The following is a 20655-nucleotide window of genomic DNA, read 5'->3' as shown; positions in this document are numbered from 1 at the left end:
TCCCATTTCAAATACGATAGAGTAGCTTCCGCTTGATGCACAAGATAAATGGAATGCAATTTCCCAAGGATATGTCCAAAATTTACTTGCAAGCATACCGCGAAGGATGCGAGCAGTAATAAGAGCTAGAGAGGAGAATGCTCGTTACCGATCATGCACTTCTTTTAGTTAACAAGACTTGTTTAAGCAATTTAAATTAGCATTTAAGTTTAAAGTAAAATAACTTTATTTACCCAATATTAAGCATTTATTTTTTCGCAATTTTCTCCTCATAAAAACTTAAAATTGTTTATTAAACATTGTTAAAATAAACTCCATTTCACAATAAACGACTTGATTCGCCAGAATTTATTCTAAAAAAAAATTTGAAAATTAAAAAATATTTAATATTTTTGTCCATGAGTATATAAAATCACATACACAGCTTCAGTGGTAATTTTTTGTTATTCATTTCTAGGTAGAAAGAATGGACTACGATGGATCGTACAGAGAAGGCAGCGGCACCGATGATCTAGGAATTTTCCCGCCACCCCCACCGCCGCCTGACGGTAAGATTTGCTTTTGTGATTCTGATAAAGAACATTGTTGTAATTCTCTTTATGACGGTGACAAAGCAGCCGCTGGATATTATCGAGGAGAGAAAGGAGATCGAGGGCCCAGGGTAAGTGTAGATAAAATGTATTTAAATCGTTTACAGCAATATAAATTAATGTTTTGATGTAAATAATACAATTATTGAATTTTATAATATTAAATATTACAATTATACAGGGTGGCCCATCCTGTACGCGTCACGTCGGTCTCTATACGTAAAACTTTAAAGTTTATTGTTTCATAGGAGCATACAGGGCAGTTAACACTATAATTAAAAAATAATATGAATTATACAGAATGCTCCTAAAAAGATATCAGAGTATTTTTTCTTATAGAAAATTTTATATTTGAATATTTTTTGAATTGTCCTTAAAAAATAAACTATGCTCTTATAAGGGTTTTGCTATACCTAAATACAGGATGTTTTGAGTTATTTCGATTTTTCTAAAAATTTTAGGTTTTAGAAAAAATTAAATATCTAGGAATCTAAGAATTGGGACAATTTTTTTTGGACCTTAATAAAAGACTATTTGTGATATTTAAACAGATATTTATTATAACAAAATATTTTTCAGGGTGATCAAATTATTAGATTGTTCTATTATCACATTTAAGCTGTAATAACGTACTTATTTTAAATGGAACTCCCTATATTTTATTAGTTTTTAGTGTGACAAATTTACTTAGCTTTCAAACTATATTGACGTTTTCCTAATTTAAAATCATTCATCCATCCATTGTGGATCTTGGCCTGCTCACAAAGAAGTCGCCACTCCTGTCTATTCCTGGCAACTTCCCTCCATCTTCTGTTAATGTTCTTAAAATGTTAATTGTCCAGCCCATCTAAGTCTCTGCATTTTAACGAATTTCACAATATCTGGATCGGTGTATAACTGATATAGTTCAAAGTTGTATTTTCGACGCCATAGCCCATTTTCATATACGGCCCCAAAAACCTTTCTAAGAATTTTTCTCTTAAAAATACCAAGAAGTATTTTATCATTTTGAAATAAGGTCCACGTTTCAGTCCCATATATCAAAACTGGTCTTATTAAGATCTGGTATATATTGAGCTTTACTGTACGTTTTATATTTTTACTTTTTTAATGTTTCTGGAGACGGTGAACAGTTCTGTTTGCTATTGCTATGCGTCTTTTTATTTCGTTGCTTGTCGTGTTTGTTACGTTTAATAACGATCCAACATATGTGAATTATTTGACTTGCTCAAAGTTGTGGTTGTTAATTTGAATTCTCTGTTAGATATGCAGGGGGTTTTATAAACCAACATATGTTTGGTTTTTTCCTCGTTTACCACAAGTCCTAATTCACTTGCTCTGTCCGCAAATCTTGTAAAACCCTCCACCATGTCTCTCATACTTCTGCCTACTATAACTATATTGAATGCGAGAATTTGCGTTCATCTATTAAAAATAGTTCCATTGATTCTAATATTTAATAGTCTGATTGCGTTTTGCAAGGCAATAAGGAGACACGCCAGCGCGTCCCCCTGTGTTAGACCATTATTAATATCAAAGAACGTATACTTTTCTCCTATAATTCTAACGCATAAACATAAAAGTTTTGCTTTGTTAGTTGGATCAACTTAACTAGCTTAAGTCTATCATTGCATTGTGTAATACAGTTGTTTTCACACTGCCATAGGCTGCTTTGAAGTCAACGAAGAGATGGTGTATATCTATGTTATATTCTAGTGACTTTTCTAGAATCTGCCTATGTGCTTGAATTTGATGTTTAGTTGACATTCCAGCAGTAAATCCGCATTTATATTGACTAACAATATCGTTTATAAAATGTTTAAACATTGCTGAAGATTTTATATGTAGATTCTAAAAGAGTAATGCCTCTATAGTTCTTACACTCCAGTTGATTACCCTTTTTATGCAACGGACATATTATTCCCTTTAGCCACCCTTCTGGTACCAATTGATTCTATAATATAAGTACTATTAGTTTCTGGATTGCTGCAAAAAGTTCATGCCACCTTTTTTATACATTTGCGAACAATTTTCGTCCATTTCTGGGGCTTTATTATCTTTGAGTAGTTTTAGGATCGTATTTGACAAATTCTTTTCTTGTTGGGTCTTCACTGAGTAGTTGACGTTGTAGATTGTGTTATTGTGTGTGTTGTAACCTTCTTCAATATCGTTTATATTTAGATGTTCGCTGAAATGTTGTGCCCATCTGTTAAAAACTGAGTTTTTGTCATGTAGAATTTCGCCTCTAGTGTCTTTACAAATTTTTAATTGTGGTTTAAATTCTCGACGGCTATTATTTAAGGATTTGTACCATTTCCTCGTTTTATTTATATCGAATAAACTTTGTATCTCATTTAGAGTGTTCTGTTCGTACTACCTCTTCTTACGTCGATGGATACGTTTTTCTTCTCTTCTAAGACGTCTATGCTCTTCTTTTTTTCTCTGTGTACAACCTGCGTCGATGTTTTTTTGATATGCTACATTCTTTCTATTTGTTATTTATGATCAAACCAATGACTTCTTTTTTCTGACTTGGTTTTGCCCAATATTTCAACCGATTTCTGTATCACAATATTTCGTATATTTGCCCATAGTTGGTTAATGTCTTCTTCTTCTTCTAAGTTTTCTGTCCTTATTTAATCTTCTATTTGCTTCTGTATACATTTGCTATATCGGGATCTTTTAGTTTACTAATGTCGATTTTTTCTCTTCTTTTCTCGATCTCCTTTTTTAAATTGGATTTTCGCTCTTTAAATTGTACTTTAACTAAATAGTGATCACTATCCATGTTTGTTCCTCTAAAAGACCTAACATTAATAAGTTAGAGCAGTGTCTTGCATCGATGATTATATGATCTATTTGTTTAATAGTAGATAATTTATTATCAGGAGATTTCCAAGTTCCTTTATCTTTATATGAAAATCGTGTCCCAGCTTTGACTATGTTCTTAGACATCGCAAAGTTTATAATTCTGCGACCGTTATCATTAGAGTCTACGTCTAGGCTCTCTTTTCCGATGGTGGGCGAAAATATATTCTCTCTTCCAACCTTGGCAATAAAGTCTCCTGCTAATATTTTAATGTCATTTTTTGGGCACTCATCGTACTCTTGCTCTAGTGCCTCATAGAACATGTCTTTTTCATCATCCCCTTTTTTTTTCCTTGGAACATGGATGCTAATAATGCTATTATTATCGAACTTCCCTGTAAGTCTTATTCGACATATCTTATAATTAATAGCTTTGAAATCAATTACACTATGTTTAACCTTGATGCTTACAATAAATCTGATACCAAATTCGGGTAGGATGTACACTATGGTAAATATTGCAGTTATTTTTTTTTTCAGGATGCCTGAGCTAGTCCACCTTATTTTCTGTAAAGCAATGGTATTTGCTTTCCACGTGCAAATTTTTAAATCATTATCTTTATTTCGTTTGCGAGATCATCGTAGGTTAGACAGTCCGGTTTTTTTCTTTGTAGCTCTCATAAAAAAAGGTTTTTTACAGGGTTGGGTAGTTAAGCCAACACCAAATCCCCCTTTCCGGAGGGATATTTTACCCGCTCTCGTCAGTTCCTAACCCAACTTTTCACCCTGGTTGGATATCGGATCTCCAGTTGGGTTGTCGGTTTACAGGGGACACCAGCGTGAAGGTGAGAGTCGAATTTGAGTAGAAGACGCTAATTGGAGTAAACTGGAATCAACTCCATATTGTATTCACCGAAATAATTGGTCCTAGTTCAGTCCCTCAGATGTAGGAACGTCTGATCTTAATTGCATTTGAAAAATTGGTTTGGTTGCGACAAATAAAACCTGATAATAACTAATCATATGATTATACCTTAAAAAAAATAAATTAAATATTATTGTTTTACTAAAATGAGCAAATCCTGACTAGATTTTTACAAAAATGTGAAAATAATACTTATGGCTTCATGTAGTCGATAGGAAAACTTGTTGATGGCTTCAGATGGTAGTTGGATAGGTTGTAGCTGAATTAATGGATTGTAAATCAAAAGAAATTGGATTGAAATAATTATGTTAATAAAAATAATATGTGACGTTTATAAAGCTACAATAAGAAAGTTCTATAAGAAAAAATATAACTTTAATATACCAAGAGTTTTTGGAGAACCATGTGTAATTCGCAATATTTTTAAATTATTATATAGTACCCTTTATATTTCTTTAAAGAAAAAAATCTTTGGATATTAAGTCGTTTTCAGTACAGAAATGGACACGTATAGGACGGACCAGCCTGTATACTTTTTGTCTCTTGATTTTTCTTACCTTTTGTATTATAGGGACCACCGGGAGAGTCAATTAGAGGTCCTCCTGGACCACCTGGTCCGTCAGGTCTTCCAGGAGCACCAGCACCAGAGGTGAGCTTATTTTTGTTATTCTACTAATTTGTGATACTTTTTAACCATTTATAACTATTACCATATAACAAGTTTTATCTACATTACTTTGCTAGTTTATTATTCGTTGGTGTTTGAATAACCACTTTTAATTTACTATCATCAGACTTTATTTTTCTCGTAAATAATATAATCTATGAAAATTGGCGAAGGGGCAAAATTTTCACCGGGTGCACATATTTTTGAACATTCGCCAAAACTTTAAAAGTCAAGTTTAGTCAGGTTTAGACAATTAGTCAGATACTTTAAATTTATAGTAGTAACTGGTTTTGCCAATATAATATTATATATTTCCAATTAATTCTGTAACATCCCTTTTTATATTATCCCCTTATGACCATAATACTAAATTGTCCATTTTATCGACCTGAATTTAGGAAGCGACATTGACGGGCAATTTCGAAAAGTTAAGGAAAAAGCAAACGTTAATTGTAGAAATAACGTCTAGTATTAAAGTTTTAAGTTGATTAAGAAGGTTTATAACTTTTTCATGAGAATTTCTAACTTAACGACCGTCGCGTGGACGAAAAACATTCAGGCTAATTTAGTTGATTGGTCTTTTTTAATTGCCTCTGATGTTTTACATCATGTTTCGTTTTGTTTTGAGCTTAGGGGGATATTTCAGATAAGACTATTTGAAATTATCTAACGCTGTAAGGTATACATGGCTAAAAAAATTATGTCTCCTTAATTGTTTGTTTATTTACCTGATATTGACTAGAGTTTTTAGTTCGTAGTTGTATATTTCGTTGCAGAGTAATTATATCTCCATATACTCTATATATAGAATATATTTCTTTCTGTTTATAAAATTAGAAGATTTTTGAGAGTTCTTGGAATAAATGTCTATGCAAAACATATTTACCCAGTCGCCATTTATTTTTGTCATACCAAGGTCTCTCGACTTCTTGTTACTTTGTATATATATATATATATATATATATATATATATATATATATATACAAACAACAAAGTTTATTAGGGTTGCAGTCAGAAAATTGGCCGGGATGTTAATGAAACACTCTTATGACTTTTTGTCTAGCTTTTGGAATGGTTTTATTCCTTTTTCAAGACACTGTAATAAGAAAAAGTGTAATTATTTATAAAATATCACAAATCTTTAGTGCAACTTACTTGTCGTTGAGATTATTTATAAAAGCATAGACACTCAACATTAATAACACACACATAAAATATAAAATACAACCAAAAATGTGAAAACGGTATCGAAGTTATACACAAAAACAAAAGATCCTTTCACAATACAGGAGTCATCGAATGTTGTTTATTCTATACCGTGTAATACTTGTAACAAACTATATATAGGAGAATCATCGCGTAATTTTCACAGTAGGGTGATCTCACATCGTAGCGATATAAAAACCAAAAAAATAAATGCATGTGCATTGACAGAACATGCATTAACGTTGAAACATAAATTTAATTTCGAGGATTCCTGTAATTTGGCAAAGGAAAAGAACCATTCAAAACGTGTTTTCTTGGAAATGTGTTCCATAAAATCGAGTACATCTTGCATCAATAAAAAATCAGACATAGATAAACTGAGCAACATTTATTGTTACTTACTGGAAAAACATCCAAAATAAAATTAATATCTACCTGTACCCGTACCGATACAAATTACAGTTATATGCATAACATGTTGCATACCATTAAGACAGGTTTAAAAATTAAAATCACCTAAGATGGGCCTCTAGTATTTCTCAAAAAGAAATATGATATTAAGTACACCTAATTACTTTTTAATCATAGGATTTTTTCTTTTTGTTCTTTATGTGCCAGAGTTAAAACACACCAGTAAAAGATGACAACAAAATTTTTACTACTTGTACCTAAATTTTAAAGAATTTTAAAATGTATTTTGTCCACTATTTTATATTTTATGTGTGTGTTATTAATGTTGAGTGTCTATGCTTTTATAAATAATCTCAACGACTAGTAAGTTGCACTGAAGATTTGTGATATTTTATAAATAATTACACTTTTTCTTATTACAGTGTCTTGAAAAAGGAATAAAACCATTCCGAAAGCTAGACAAAAAGTCATAAGAGTGTTTCATTAACATCCCGGCCAATTTTCTGACTGCAACCCTAATAAACTGTGTTGTTTGTTTATATTGACAGTCACTAATATCAAGTAATTCTTGTATATATATATATATATATATATATATATATATATATATATATATATATATATATATATATATATATATATAACAAGAAGTCGAGAGGCAAATTAGGTGAAATGCAAATTTAAAGCCTCTTACTATAGGCTTTTGAACAACGCTAGAAGTAACCTTTTACTCTACTACTGTTCTAGTCTACTGTTTTATAACACTACCTTTTTCGATCCTTACGTATAGAAAAGACATTTAAATGAAAGTAAAAGATTGCATTTTTCTTCCATTGCTTTACACGTGTTTCAAGTTATTTATGTATATATATATATATATATATATATATATATATATATATATATATATATAAGAATAAGAAAAAAGAAGTACTTGTGACTCGTTTGGAACAAATATATAACTGTTTTGGATGGGTTGGAGTCAATAAAAGGGCTATTGGTTAACTATTTTTTTAATCTCGAGATTTCAATTGTGTTTACAATTATTATCAAGAGCTAAAAAAGACAAAATATCTTACAAGGTTGAACTAAAAAGAAAAAATAATTTTTGTTAACTTACCAAATAAAAATTAGTTTAGTAAGTAAAAATTACTGCTAATACATCTTAAAAATAATTAATATAAAAATGTTTTAATCTAATAAATGTTTCTCTGAAAATTTTTATGATTTTGAAAACATTTTTTTAATACAAAAATAATTAAATTTATAAATAAGTTAAAATAGCAACCAATTACAAATAAGCCTCAATGTCATAAATGCCAACATAAAATTTTTATTTTTGACAATTATATTGCCAAAAGTAAAATTTCGTTTAAACATTCTTTAACTTTGTTTAGTAACAAAAAAGAAGAAGATTTATTCACCGTTGACAGATGTCTGAAAAAATGTAACAGATATATGGAGAATTAAATATGACTTTACTTTACTATACATATATATATATATATATATATATATATATATATATTTATATATATATATATATATATATACAAAACTGGTTGGATTATTGACCGACACATAAACAAATAATTTTGTAGTGAACTAGCAGGTATGCTGTCTGTTGTATATTTCTAGATAATAAACATCTCTATATTTTGCTAGGAAATTGTTTGTTAGCTTTATCAAGCGGGGTTATATATTACATTCATATCAGTTACACTAAACTTACAGAATTAAGAGTATTTTAACATTTTCATGTTCAAAACATTACTCACAAAGAATATCACTTTTGTGTATTTTGTGTATAATTATAATTAGTACCTAATTAAAAAACGCAAGCAGCAAACATAATAAACACAACTAAATATTAAACAAACAAACAATAAAAATAGTCAGTTTTATACATTTTAAAAATATACAGGATGGTTAAAATGTTAAATTGTTTGTACAGATATTACAAATTGTATAGAATATTACAGTAAATATTGCTTAACTATCCCATGCCTGCCTTGTAATTTGTTGATTCTTTTTCTTTATTGATGTGGTACATTTCAAAAAACAATCTTTTTTGTAACTATTTTCTTGCTTTAAGACCCTGACATTTGTATTTTTCTTTTTTGTACGGTCATATTTGTGTTGTGTTATTCTCTGTTTGAACCATTGTGAAGTTTGACCGACATAATAGCTCTGACAATCTGAACAAGGTAACTTGTAGATAACATTACTTTTATAAAGAGTTGGAGTCTTGTCTTTTACTATTAAAAACAGTTGTCCGTTTTCAAAAATAAATTATATTTAACAATTCTGTAACTAGATTATCTTCAGTTACCTACAATTACCCACAATTAAACCCTCTGTGACTAGATTATTTAAAGAATATACTAATATAAAAATTGGTAGAGAAGGTTGTATATAATATATGCGCTTAAAATTTTTAGATATCCTTTAAAAAATTCAAACTGGCCGAGAAACATTCCAGGTTATCTAAAGATTATCTAGAGGCTCCTAAAATATTATTAACTCTCTTCTTAACCGTCTAAAATATTCTAGGCTACTTTGTAGCTCTCCAGAAAATATTTTTTTATTTTTAGGATAGTTTGCAATTATTATAGAATATTCTTCCCAGAACTTTCAATAAATCTCAAAGGTACCCTCAGATATTAAGGACGTGCCTTATTTACTATATTTTTATGACCTATGTTGAAATAAATTTTTAAAATAATAGACCAAATTTTATTTAAGGCTGTCTGTACCTGCAACTTAACGTCAATCATTAGCACAATTAAAAGCCAAGCCAACATTCCGTATACACCGATTGAAGGAAAAGCTGGACCGCCTGGCTCCACTGGGCTACCAGGACCCCCAGGAGATAGAGGCCCTATCGGTCCGCCCGGTGACAAAGGTGAACGAGGAGAAAAAGGCCCTCAAGGTTCGGAAGGGTACCAGGGAGCCAAAGGAGAGCCAGGAAGGGATGGAACGCCAGGACTGCCAGGCCCACCAGGATCGCCAGGTCCACCGGGACCCGTCGAGTTTGAAAATGTAGATGTAAGTAGAAATTTTTTTTGATATTAATTTTTTTTTTAAAGTAGTCTGAAACACTTAGTCAAATTGCTATATATTACCAAAAATTAAGTAAAATAGTAAGAGAGAAATGGTGATGTGCGTATTTAACTGTGCAATATCATGTTAGCCTTCACTTTAAATAATTTAAGTAAATGAGTATACAGTGTGTCCATAAAGTGTGGAATAAATTCGATATTTTCTAAATGAAAAGCAGGTTTAAAAAAATCTAAAAACGTCGATTTTTAAGTTTAAACTACATTCTACAACAAAATTTCCTTACAAAAGGTGATACACATTAAGGTGATGACGTCATCGGCTCTTTTTTTAAATGTAACAACCTATATTTTATGATATTTTTAGATCGATAAAAATGAGCTGATTCTAAAAAAGTATAATATTTGGGGTCTAATGAATATAATTTGAAAGATATGCGCTTAGAAAATAAATTATTTATTTATCAATTACAAAAAAGTAACCTACTACTAGTTTTTAGTGAAATGTAATATTTTTTAGTTACGTTCAATAACAATTAAGTAGTTCAATAATTGCATTAATTCGTGAATGTTGTGTAGTATTGCTTATAATTAATTTAAAGTAAAAATGAATTTAAGTGTAAAGCAAAGAATTGAAATACTCATAATGATTGGGTATGGATACAAATCGCGAACTCAGATGGAAGTGTGTAATTTGTTTATTGATAAATATCCAGAAAGACCCATCACGCAGTCAACAGTAAGTAAGATTGAAAAGAAAATTAGATACAACATTGGATATTCTACTTGCTTTTGAAGAAGATGCGCAGACTTCTGTTCGTAAGGTTAGACGTGATTTCCATGTTTGCAAAACAACGGTACACAAAGTAATAAAACTTGAAAAATGGCACCTTTTTAGATGCACAATTGTACAGAAATTAAACGAAGATGATCCAGATAAAACTTTGCGAAACAATGATGAATAACTGCTGCCACCGAAACCCTCTCTTGGTTCAAAATATTATTTTTGCTAATGAGGCTACAATCACATTAAATGGCGAGTTCAACCGTCAGAATTGCAGATAGAAAAACGTTTGGGCTGGCATTGTAAGATTATGGTTTAGATGTTCGAAGGTACCTAAACGAAATTTTTCCGATCAGGTGGATTGGAAGACGTAGACATATTGAATGGTCAGCGAGGTCGCCAAACCTCAATTCTTTTGATTATTTCATATGGGATCATTTGAAGATTGTTGTTTATAAAACGAAACCTGCAAATATTGAAGATTTAAAAACAAGAATTCGTAAAGAAATAAACAATATTTTTCAAGAGATCATCAAGTTTCTACAAGAATTTGTACAATGTTTGGGTCAAACGTTGTCAAATACAACAAGAGCTACAATTCAAAGTCATGTAATAATTACGGGATTAATCTTATATACTAAAAGGCTAAGCCCTTTTCTTGTGCGTAATACTCCTCCTAAACGGTGATAGATAGGAGAATAATTTTTTCGAATTCTTATATATTAAAAGGCTAAGCCCTTTTCTTGTGCGCAATACTCCTCCTAAACGGTGATAAGTAGGAGAATAATTTTTTCGAATAATTAAACAGATTGTTGACTAGATTCCCCCTAAGGTTTAAAATTTAAAAAATTCGAACCGGTTTAAAAATGGCGGCCATAAAATGAATTTTTCCTATAGTAAAGTATAGGAATTTTATAGGTTTCATTCTTCAAAATTTAAAGTCCTAATTTTCAATGTATTTTTAACATATGCCCGCGTCTACTGAGTGGGAGCCTTGTAACTGGCTCCCTATATTCGAGGGTTGGAAATCTTTTGATTCCAAGCCTTACTTCAAAGGACTTGTGAATGGATGTATCTCCATAGGTTTGGTTCTTCAGTGACCGTTGAAGGATAAGGATTGTTAATATGAGCAAATATTGCTCCAGAGAAATAAAAGCACTTTAAGTTTATCGACTTATTATTAACTATTTTTAGATTAAAGAGGTTCAAACGACGTAGCTGACTATACAGTATCAAATAATTCTTTCTTTATCACACGTAAAAGAGAGAAACCGTATTTATGAGAAAAAATGCCCGATTTCGGCGTAGAGAAATATTTTATATATGAATTGAGAGTGTTGCCTCAAGGGCGTGTGAGTGAGAACTAATAAAATAAAATTTGGTGCGTAAAAGTGTAGATTACCCCTCTTGTATTTAGGTGTGAAAACTATTTAAGAGGCTGAGAGGCTGTGGCGCCGTTAAGTCGGCTAGCAAACTTGATATTAGTGAATATTTTACTTATTCTACACTAAGAAAAGTGTAAAGAACTATATTTTTATTTTGTATTTTAAAATGATATGTTCATTTCTGGAACATAGACTGCCCGCGTTGAAGTATTTACTTCAAAACGAAAGAAAGAGTGATTTGAGAAAGTAAGCAAACTTAACTTAAATGTAATTTAAGAAATAACTATTCCTAAACTAGAGTAATACATATAAATGTGACAAAATTTAAAATTTTAATTTTCTACTTTGTCCACAGGAAGAGGACAGAGTTTTGTAATGGGTCTGTTAAAATATCCATCTCTAGTCTTTATTTTAACACTACGGACCTTATCGTCCTTACCAGTAAACAATTCAACAATTCTTGCCAATGGCCAGTGTAGGGGTGGAACTTTATCTTCCTTTAATAGAACTAAGTCGTTAACTTCAAGATTCTTCTGTGGTGTTAACCACTTGGGGCGATTCTGAAGTTGATTAAGGTAATCAATTTTCCAGCGTTTGGCAAATGATTGCTGAATCTTCATGTAGTTTTGCCAAATTGTTAATTTATTGTCAGGTATTTCCGTCACTATCTCTTCAGGAAATGACGTAATTGGTTTTCCTATTAGGAAATGTCCTGGAGACAATGTGTTAAAGTCATTTGGATCATTTGACATAGCACAAAGAGGGCGTGAGTTTAGTACTGCTTCTATTTGTGCGAGAACTGTGCTAAAGGCTTCAAAAGTTAAAGTGGTATTGCCTAAAAGCCTTAAAATGTGATATTTGGCACTTTTTATGGCTGCCTCCCAAATTCCACCATGATGCGGAGAATGGGCTACAATGAATTTCCATTGAATTTCAGAAGAGGAGAGAAAATTGAATATGGACTCAGAGGTTTCCTTTTGTTTAAGAAATAGTGCAACTTCCCTCAACTGATTTCTAGCTCCTAGAAAATTAGTGGCGTTATCTGAGTAGATAATTTGTGGACAGCCTCTCCTACTGATGAATCTTTTTAAAGCAAGTAAGAAACTTTCGGTAGAGAGACCTGTGACTAATTCGATGTGCACTGCACGAGTAACCATACATACGAACAACGCTATGTAGGATTTTATTTTTGGAGCCTTTCTTAAATTGGAGCTTTTTATAAGAAATGGACCACCAAAGTCTAGACCAACATTGGTAAATGGAGGGGAGAAACATGAACGTTCTCGTGGTAAATCAGCCATTAACTGTGTGGCTGTCTTTGCTTTAAATTTAAAACAATCGTGACACTTATTAATTATCCTTTTAGTTTCTTTGAGACCATTTAGACACCAATATCTTAAACGAAAATTGGAAAGAGTATTTTGAGGGCCTGCATGACATAATCTTATATGTTCTCTATGCAGCATTAATTTTACTATGTGATTATGAGAGGGTAGAAGTAATGGGTACTTCTGTTCATATGGGACGTCTGAGTACCTTAGACGACCACCTACACGAATCATTTGCTAATTATCTATGAATGGGTTGAGTTTTAAAATTGTTTTATTTGAAATTATCTCCTTATTCTCAAGACAAGAAAATTCTCGAAAAAAGTGTGCCTTTTGCAAAAGTTTTATTATTAAATTTTCAGCATTTTTTAATTCTGAAACAGAGAAGGGTCCAACATATTTTTCATTTGGAAACTTGAAATTGTGAATATACCTGAGAATAAGTGTGATACTGCGTTGTAGTTTTGAGAAGTTTGAAAATTTGAGAGATAAATTTTCAATGAAACTTATTGGACTTTCTTGTGCTAGATGAACTATTTTCTTTTCCTCGGGTATTTTACTTACATTTGGTTTTGAATCATAAGAAGTTAAATCTAAGTCATAATTAAGTAGAAATGCGGGACCTTGAAACCAAAATTTTGAGTTTAGAAGTTCAGGAGCAGACATGCCTCTTGACGCAATATCTGCGGGGTTTTGTTTTGACTTTATATATCGCCACTTAAATTGTGGGTTTCCTTGTATTTCAGAAACTCTATTTGCAACAAACTGTGACCATCTCGAGCTATGTGAGCCTAACCAAGCAAGTACGATTTCTGAGTCCGTCCAGCAGTTTATTGAGTCTATTTGAGTTAATTTATTATTTAGAATTTCAACTATTCTTTTAGTGAGTTTGCTGCATAAAACAGCACCCATAAGTTCTAACTTAGGTAAAGTTAATGTTTTTATTGGAGCTACCCTACTTTTAGAGGTGATGAGTGTGGAAGAGACATTCCTTGAGCTATAAGTAACTCTAATATATATGCAGCTGGCGTATGCATTTTCACTAGCGTCGGAAAATGCGTGGATTTGTATACTACATACATAATTTTCAATAAAAAAAGGTCTGTGAATTTTTAAATGTTTTAGTGCTGAAATATGTTTGAGAAAATTTAACCATTCATTTAAGAGTGTAGAGTCTAAACTTTCATTCCACTGAATTTTTGAAAGCCAAATTTTTTGCATTATTATTTTTGCAGTTACTATTACAGGATTAATTAATCCCTTGGGGTCGAAAAAGCTTGCGATTATCGAGAGCACTTGTCTCTTAGTGTAGGAATCTTTTATTTCGATTTCTGGTACTGAAATAGAGAAACTATCTAATTTAGAGTCCCAACAAAGACCTAATATTTTATTGGAATGATTTTCTGAAGATATAACATACGTGGAGTCAGTTGAAAATTGTGAAATATTTTCTAAAAATTGTGGTGAATTTGAACACCATTTGTGAAGAGATATGCCTGCCTTTTGTAGCAGTGCAGTGATTTGCTCATGCGCAAGTGTGAGTGTTTCAATACTATTTGTACCATATAATATGTCATCAATATAGCAAAAATTAATGAGCATATCATGAGCGAGAGGATATTCTTCCTTATGCATGTTTGCGAGTTCAATTAAACATCGTGTGCTAAGGAAGGTAGCTGGTTTCGTTCCATAGGTAACCGTTTCCAATTGTATACATTTTAACGGCTCCGAGGGAGAGTTGCGCCACAAAATATTTAATAAGAAAGTTTGGTTGGGGTTTATTCTGATTTGTCTAAACATTTTTTTTATATCAGATGTGAATACATACTTGAAGAGTCTAAAGTTGACTAAAGTGTCAAATAGTTCTGGTTGTGTGGTATAACCCTTTAACATAATATCATTAAGGCTAAAACCAGAAGTGGTTTTCATGGATGCGTCAAAAACTACGCGCAAACGAGTTGTGAGAGAAGTGTCTTTTTCTACACTGTGGTGAGGCAAGAAATATTTGTTTTCTGAGTGTACATTCTGCAGAGACAACGGAACATATTTTGCATGTCCTAATTCAACATACTCGTCTATAAAAGATTTATATTGTTTGTAAAGAGAATCATTTTTTGAGAATTTGTTCTCGAAATTTAGAAATCGCCTTCGCGCCATTTGGAAAGAGTCGCCCAATTTATTATTTTCATTAGGCGTGCATAGGGGTAAATCTACTTGGAACTGTCCATTCGGTAGGATTTGTGTTGTGGCTTTAAATATTTTCTCAGCCTTTTCATCATCAGGACTTAAACGCTTTATTTCGGGAACTTCTTCAATGTCCCAAAACCTTTGGAGAAGATTATTTATATTTTCTTCTTCAGTGTGAGATTGAACAAATAAAGAAATATGATTCGAGTGTGAATAGTTACAGTTTGAGTGAGAGTGCATCTTTTTCTTAGATGAAACTTGTGGAGATAAGTTACCGAACATGACATATCCTAAATGAGTGTTTTGAAGCACTGGAAGACCTGCTCCAATATGAATTAAACCATCCTTTAATAGATCACAGTAAATTTCTGCACCTAATAAGAGATCGATTCTCCCTGGGGAGGAGTAAGAGGGATCACTGAGCTTTATGCCATCTGGTATTTTTATTTTGCTACGATCTAGAGGTACCTGAGGTATTTTACACGTAATATTATCCAAAACTGCACATGATACTTCAAATTTCATATCATTGTTTTTATATGGGAAAAATTCAATGTTTACCATTTCATTTGAGATGGAACAATTTTGAGAGATTGTGGAAATTTGTAATCTTTTATTAGTGGTAGAGTAATTTAGTTTATTTACTAAATCTTTTGTTGCAAAGCTCGATTGAGATCCATTATCGAGAAGACATCTTGCGTGTACAGGTTGTCCAGTTTTAGAGTAAATTGTTACCAGCGCTGTGGCTAGCAAAACTTCGTTTTTTGGATTGAAAGTTGAGAGAGAAGAGATGCAAGATGAATTTTGACTTTGCGTGTCTGAGAGTAGACAATTTTCATTTGTCTGAGTGCTTAAGTGAGTAGAAGTGTTTGGTGATTCATTATATGAATGTGGAGAATTAATTCCTTGAGTAACTTGGGCATTATTACTCCTTTGAGGAGCATGAAAATGACTTTGAGAGATATGTGGTGCACTATGGCGAGTTTGTGAATCACCCTGTATACTTGCGGAGGATTGAGAGGTTTGTGGTGCATTAAAGCGTGATTGTTGCCTATTGGCGAGACTTTGATTACCATCATGTGAATTTGAAGCACTTTGATTGCTTCGAGTGGGAGAGAATAAATTATTTTCATGAGTGTGAGAAAAATTATTTTCTTCATGCAGAAGTGTATTGTGCTTTTTATTGCAAATTTTACATGTGTATTTAGAGATGCATTTATCAGTAAAATGCTTAGTGCCAAAACAGTTTCTGCAAAGCTGTGCTTGCTTTACAAAATTAAACCTTTCTCGAGAATTTGTGTCTTTAAATAAGTTACACTGATATATTTTATGACCAGTTTGTTTACAAAATATGCAATTTTCATAGCTAGATTTATTATTATTTATAGTGGAAATATGAGCAGTTTTTTGAGTGACTTTATTATTAAACTTTGACTGAGTTTCAGTGTAATTAAGTTTCTCTAAAACATCACATCTTTTTTCTAGAAATTCAAAAAATTGTTTGAGTGTTGGAACATTCTTAGAACCTACTTCATATTCAAAAGCCTTGTGAGAAGCAAAATCTATTTTTTCTAAAAATATTTCTATTAAAAGGAGGTCCCAATGTTCAATTGGAACTTCGAGATTACTAAGAGCTTGAAGCGTTTGCTTCGTGTGTACAAGAAAATCTCTTAGTACCTGAGGAGTGCATTTAACTAGAGATTGAGACTTTAACAGCTTTTTTATAAGAGTACTAATCACTCGTGATTTGTCATCATATCTTTCTTTTAGGGTTTTTATAGCGATAGCAAAATTTGCATCTACTACTTCGATACTGCTAATTAAGTTTAAAGGTTCTCCTTTGAGGAAGGATTTTAAATATATAAACTTTTGTTCATTATTTAAACTTGAATTGTTTGTGATCAGAGTTTCAAATAGTTGAAAAAATTCATTGAATTCTGAGAAATTGCCGGTAAAGGTTTTCATGCTAATTTCAGGCAGCCTCGCACTGGAAACAGCATTATTATTTGAGCTAGGTGATTTATTTTCTGTTAAATTTAATTCTATTATTTTTCTTTGCAAACCTTTGAGTGTGTTGAAGTATTTTTCTTCAACATTTGCTCGATCAGCTGATTGTTGGTCGCTATCATCAGTCTGTTCGATTTCTAATTGAATTTGTTCATATTGTGTGAAAAAATTAAAAAGTTTTTCTTTCCTATTTTCAAAATCAAGTATTTCGTTTTCTGTGTCTTTATTGGCTATAAACCATTCTGAGATACGTGTAATTGATGCTTTAAGTGATTTGCGCTTTTTCTTTAAAGCTTCCATATTTTATTTAAAAGTGAATTTATTTGCAAATATATGCTGAGCGAGAAATAAGAGTGAATGATTTTGTTTAGTGTAAATGTCTTTTTTAACTAAGACGCGATTTTAATTTTAATCGAGTATTTTTACTAGAGTGATAAACAAATATTTTTCGTGAGAGCGGGCTGTGAGACAATCTGTATAATAAATAATTGTCAGCTATCTTTAGCGATATTGAGAAGAAAGATCTGTTGTCAAATCAAAGCCATTAGTTAATATAAATATTAATAAACAAATAAAAGTCGAGACAAATGTCTATCAATATAAATTACGTGCATGCAGTAACTATAGAAAATATAGAAAGAGTTTTAACCTCACCAAATGTTTTTCAAGTATCCAATTTAATTACCGCTGTCGCTTACCAGCACATAACGCACTTTTCACAAAACACACGTGTCTAATCTTGAACGAAGGTCAACTTGTGCAATCTTTCTTCTAGGGACGAGAAACCATTATTCTTTCTTCCTGTTGCTCTCCGGCGTGTGTAATCCTTTTCTTTCTTCAGTCCTGTTTCATCAAATAATCTGTGCTCGATAGGACCACGAATGAGTGGGAGCCTTGTAACTGGCTCCCTATATTCGAGGGTTGGAAATCTTTTGATTCCAAGCCTTACTTCAAAGGACTTGTGAATGGATGTATCTCCATAGGTTTGGTTCTTCAGTGACCGTTGAAGGATAAGGATTGTTAATATGAGCAAATATTGCTCCAGAGAAATAAAAGCACTTTAAGTTTATCGACTTATTATTAACTATTTTTAGATTAAAGAGGTTCAAACGACGTAGCTGACTATACAGTATCAAATAATTCTTTCTTTATCACACGTAAAAGAGAGAAACCGTATTTATGAGAAAAAATGCCCGATTTCGGCGTAGAGAAATATTTTATATATGAATTGAGAGTGTTGCCTCAAGGGCGTGTGAGTGAGAACTAATAAAATAAAATTTGGTGCGTAAAAGTGTAGATTACCCCTCTTGTATTTAGGTGTGAAAACTATTTAAGAGGCTGAGAGGCTGTGGCGCCGTTAAGTCGGCTAGCAAACTTGATATTAGTGAATATTTTACTTATTCTACACTAAGAAAAGTGTAAAGAACTATATTTTTATTTTGTATTTTAAAATGATATGTTCATTTCTGGAACATCTACTTTTTTCTTATACTTACTGATTTGAATTCAGAATTATGAAACCGGAAGTATTTACTTCCGGTAAGATATCCCAGCCTAACCTAACCTAACCTAACCTAACCTAAACTAAACTAACCAAATTGCAAACAAAAAAACCAACTTCGAATTTCAATATTTCAATAATATATATAAACATATTAAAATCCATTTCTCATTCAATATTATACACAATGCAACAACGCGTCAATTCTCGAATGCTGGAATGCACCAACAAGTGTTTCCACTTAAGAAATAACGATAATGACCACTCAAAATTCGGGATCCTCCTGTCTCCGATTTTAATTTATGGGGTCTGTTTTACACTATCTGATGAGTTGGTATTTTTTTATTTTTATGTTTAGTTAGAAAGTATTCTGTTTCCAACAAGTGCAGCGTGTATGAGGTGTTGTGATTGATATTTATAGATTTAGACTACGTTTTGAGTTTATTACTTGAAGAATTAAATAGAGAGGTAAGCATTAATTTGTTTTTAATTTATTAGTTAGAAATATATTATTAATTTTGATGGGAATAAGCCACAGGTTTATTTTAAATAAATAAATACAAAATAAACTTATTATAAAGTAAAATTGTGGCGTATTCTCAAAAAAGTGGAACAGTAGGCGGTAGTGTAGACTAGCGCGGAGCATCATACTGTTTTCTGTATTTTTTAAATTTAAATAATATTTAAATATAAATTTAGTTAGTTAGTTAGTTAGAGTTCTCAAACCGACTTCTTTTTCTTAAACGTGGCATTTTACAATCTAAAATATGCAAAAAAAAAGTTACTTCCGATTTTACTTCCGTTTTTTTTTATTTAAGAGGAGCGGAGTCTAACAATCATATTGTTTCCGTTTCCTAATGTAAATCTTCCTGAAAATCCTAAAAAACTACTGTATCGATTTTCAATTTAAAAAAATTGGCGTCGATACAGTTTATTTTTAGGATTTTTGGAACATTTACACCAGGCGACGGAAACGATGGATCGTTAGACTCCGCCCCTCTTAAATATCAGCAAAACTTACATCAAAACTCGATGTCGAGTTGGTCCGCTAGTTTCAAATTATTTATTATGGTTTATTTATAATTTAATAATATTAGAAATCAATAAAAATTAATTTTCCAAGCGCATATCTTTCAAATTATATCCGTTAGACCCCCAGTATTATACTTTTTTTAAATCAGCTTATTTTATCGATCTGAAAATGTCCTAAAATACTGGGTATTACGTCATCACCTTATAATAAAATTTTATTATAAAATGTAGAACATTAAACTTAAAAATCGACGTGTTTTAGATTTTTATAAAAAGGCTTTTCATTTAGGAAATATCAAATTTATTCCTTACTTTACGCACACACTGTATGTGTTTGTGTCTGTATCATAGACATATTATGTCTATGATACAGACACAACCAAGATAGACTGACGGTTGCAATACATTTCCGTTCTCCCAGTGCGATAGAGAAAACTATCGCAAAGCAGTAACAGCATCTCTTTCTAATGGGCCGGATTCATCGACTACGTGACCTTCTCATTGGTGATTTAGGTCACGTGGTCGATAAACCCGGCTCATTAGAAAGAGATGTGGTGACTGCTTTGCTTCAGTGTTCTCTGTCGCAATGGGGGAACGGGCTGATATTACACAATCGGTATTTCTTATATTATGTGCCTATGGTTTGTATGTACTTAAAAAAATGGCATGGAATTAAGTCCATTTAACACAGAAAGTTGATACAAAAATTGTAATTGCATTAATATTACGAAGTTGAAGATTAACCCATTTATATTTCCACCATT

General features: G+C 31.7%; 1 protein-coding gene across 7 annotated transcripts in view; it reads left to right on the top strand.

Moving 5' to 3' along the window:
* Mp (collagen XV/XVIII-type protein multiplexin) overlaps nt 1-20655 on the top strand; it is a 1493071-nt gene that overhangs the window by 1259387 nt on the left and 213029 nt on the right. For 5 of the 7 annotated variants that reach the window (XM_072537150.1, XM_072537151.1, XM_072537148.1 and 2 more), the window contains 3 exons: nt 458-661; nt 4895-4972; nt 9354-9656. In XM_072537150.1, the coding sequence (XP_072393251.1) occupies nt 458-661; nt 4895-4972; nt 9354-9656 (585 nt within the window). The remainder of the gene's footprint in view (nt 1-457; nt 662-4894; nt 4973-9353; nt 9657-20655) is intronic. The other 2 variants (XM_072537153.1, XM_072537155.1) reach the window with 1 other exon arrangement.

The sequence above is a fragment of the Diabrotica undecimpunctata genome, chromosome 7 (assembly GCF_040954645.1).
Source record: "Diabrotica undecimpunctata isolate CICGRU chromosome 7, icDiaUnde3, whole genome shotgun sequence".
In the NCBI taxonomy this organism is placed as follows: Eukaryota; Metazoa; Arthropoda; class Insecta; order Coleoptera; family Chrysomelidae; genus Diabrotica; species Diabrotica undecimpunctata.
Note: the sequence above shows the minus strand (reverse complement) of the source record. Positions and strands in the feature narration are given on the sequence as shown.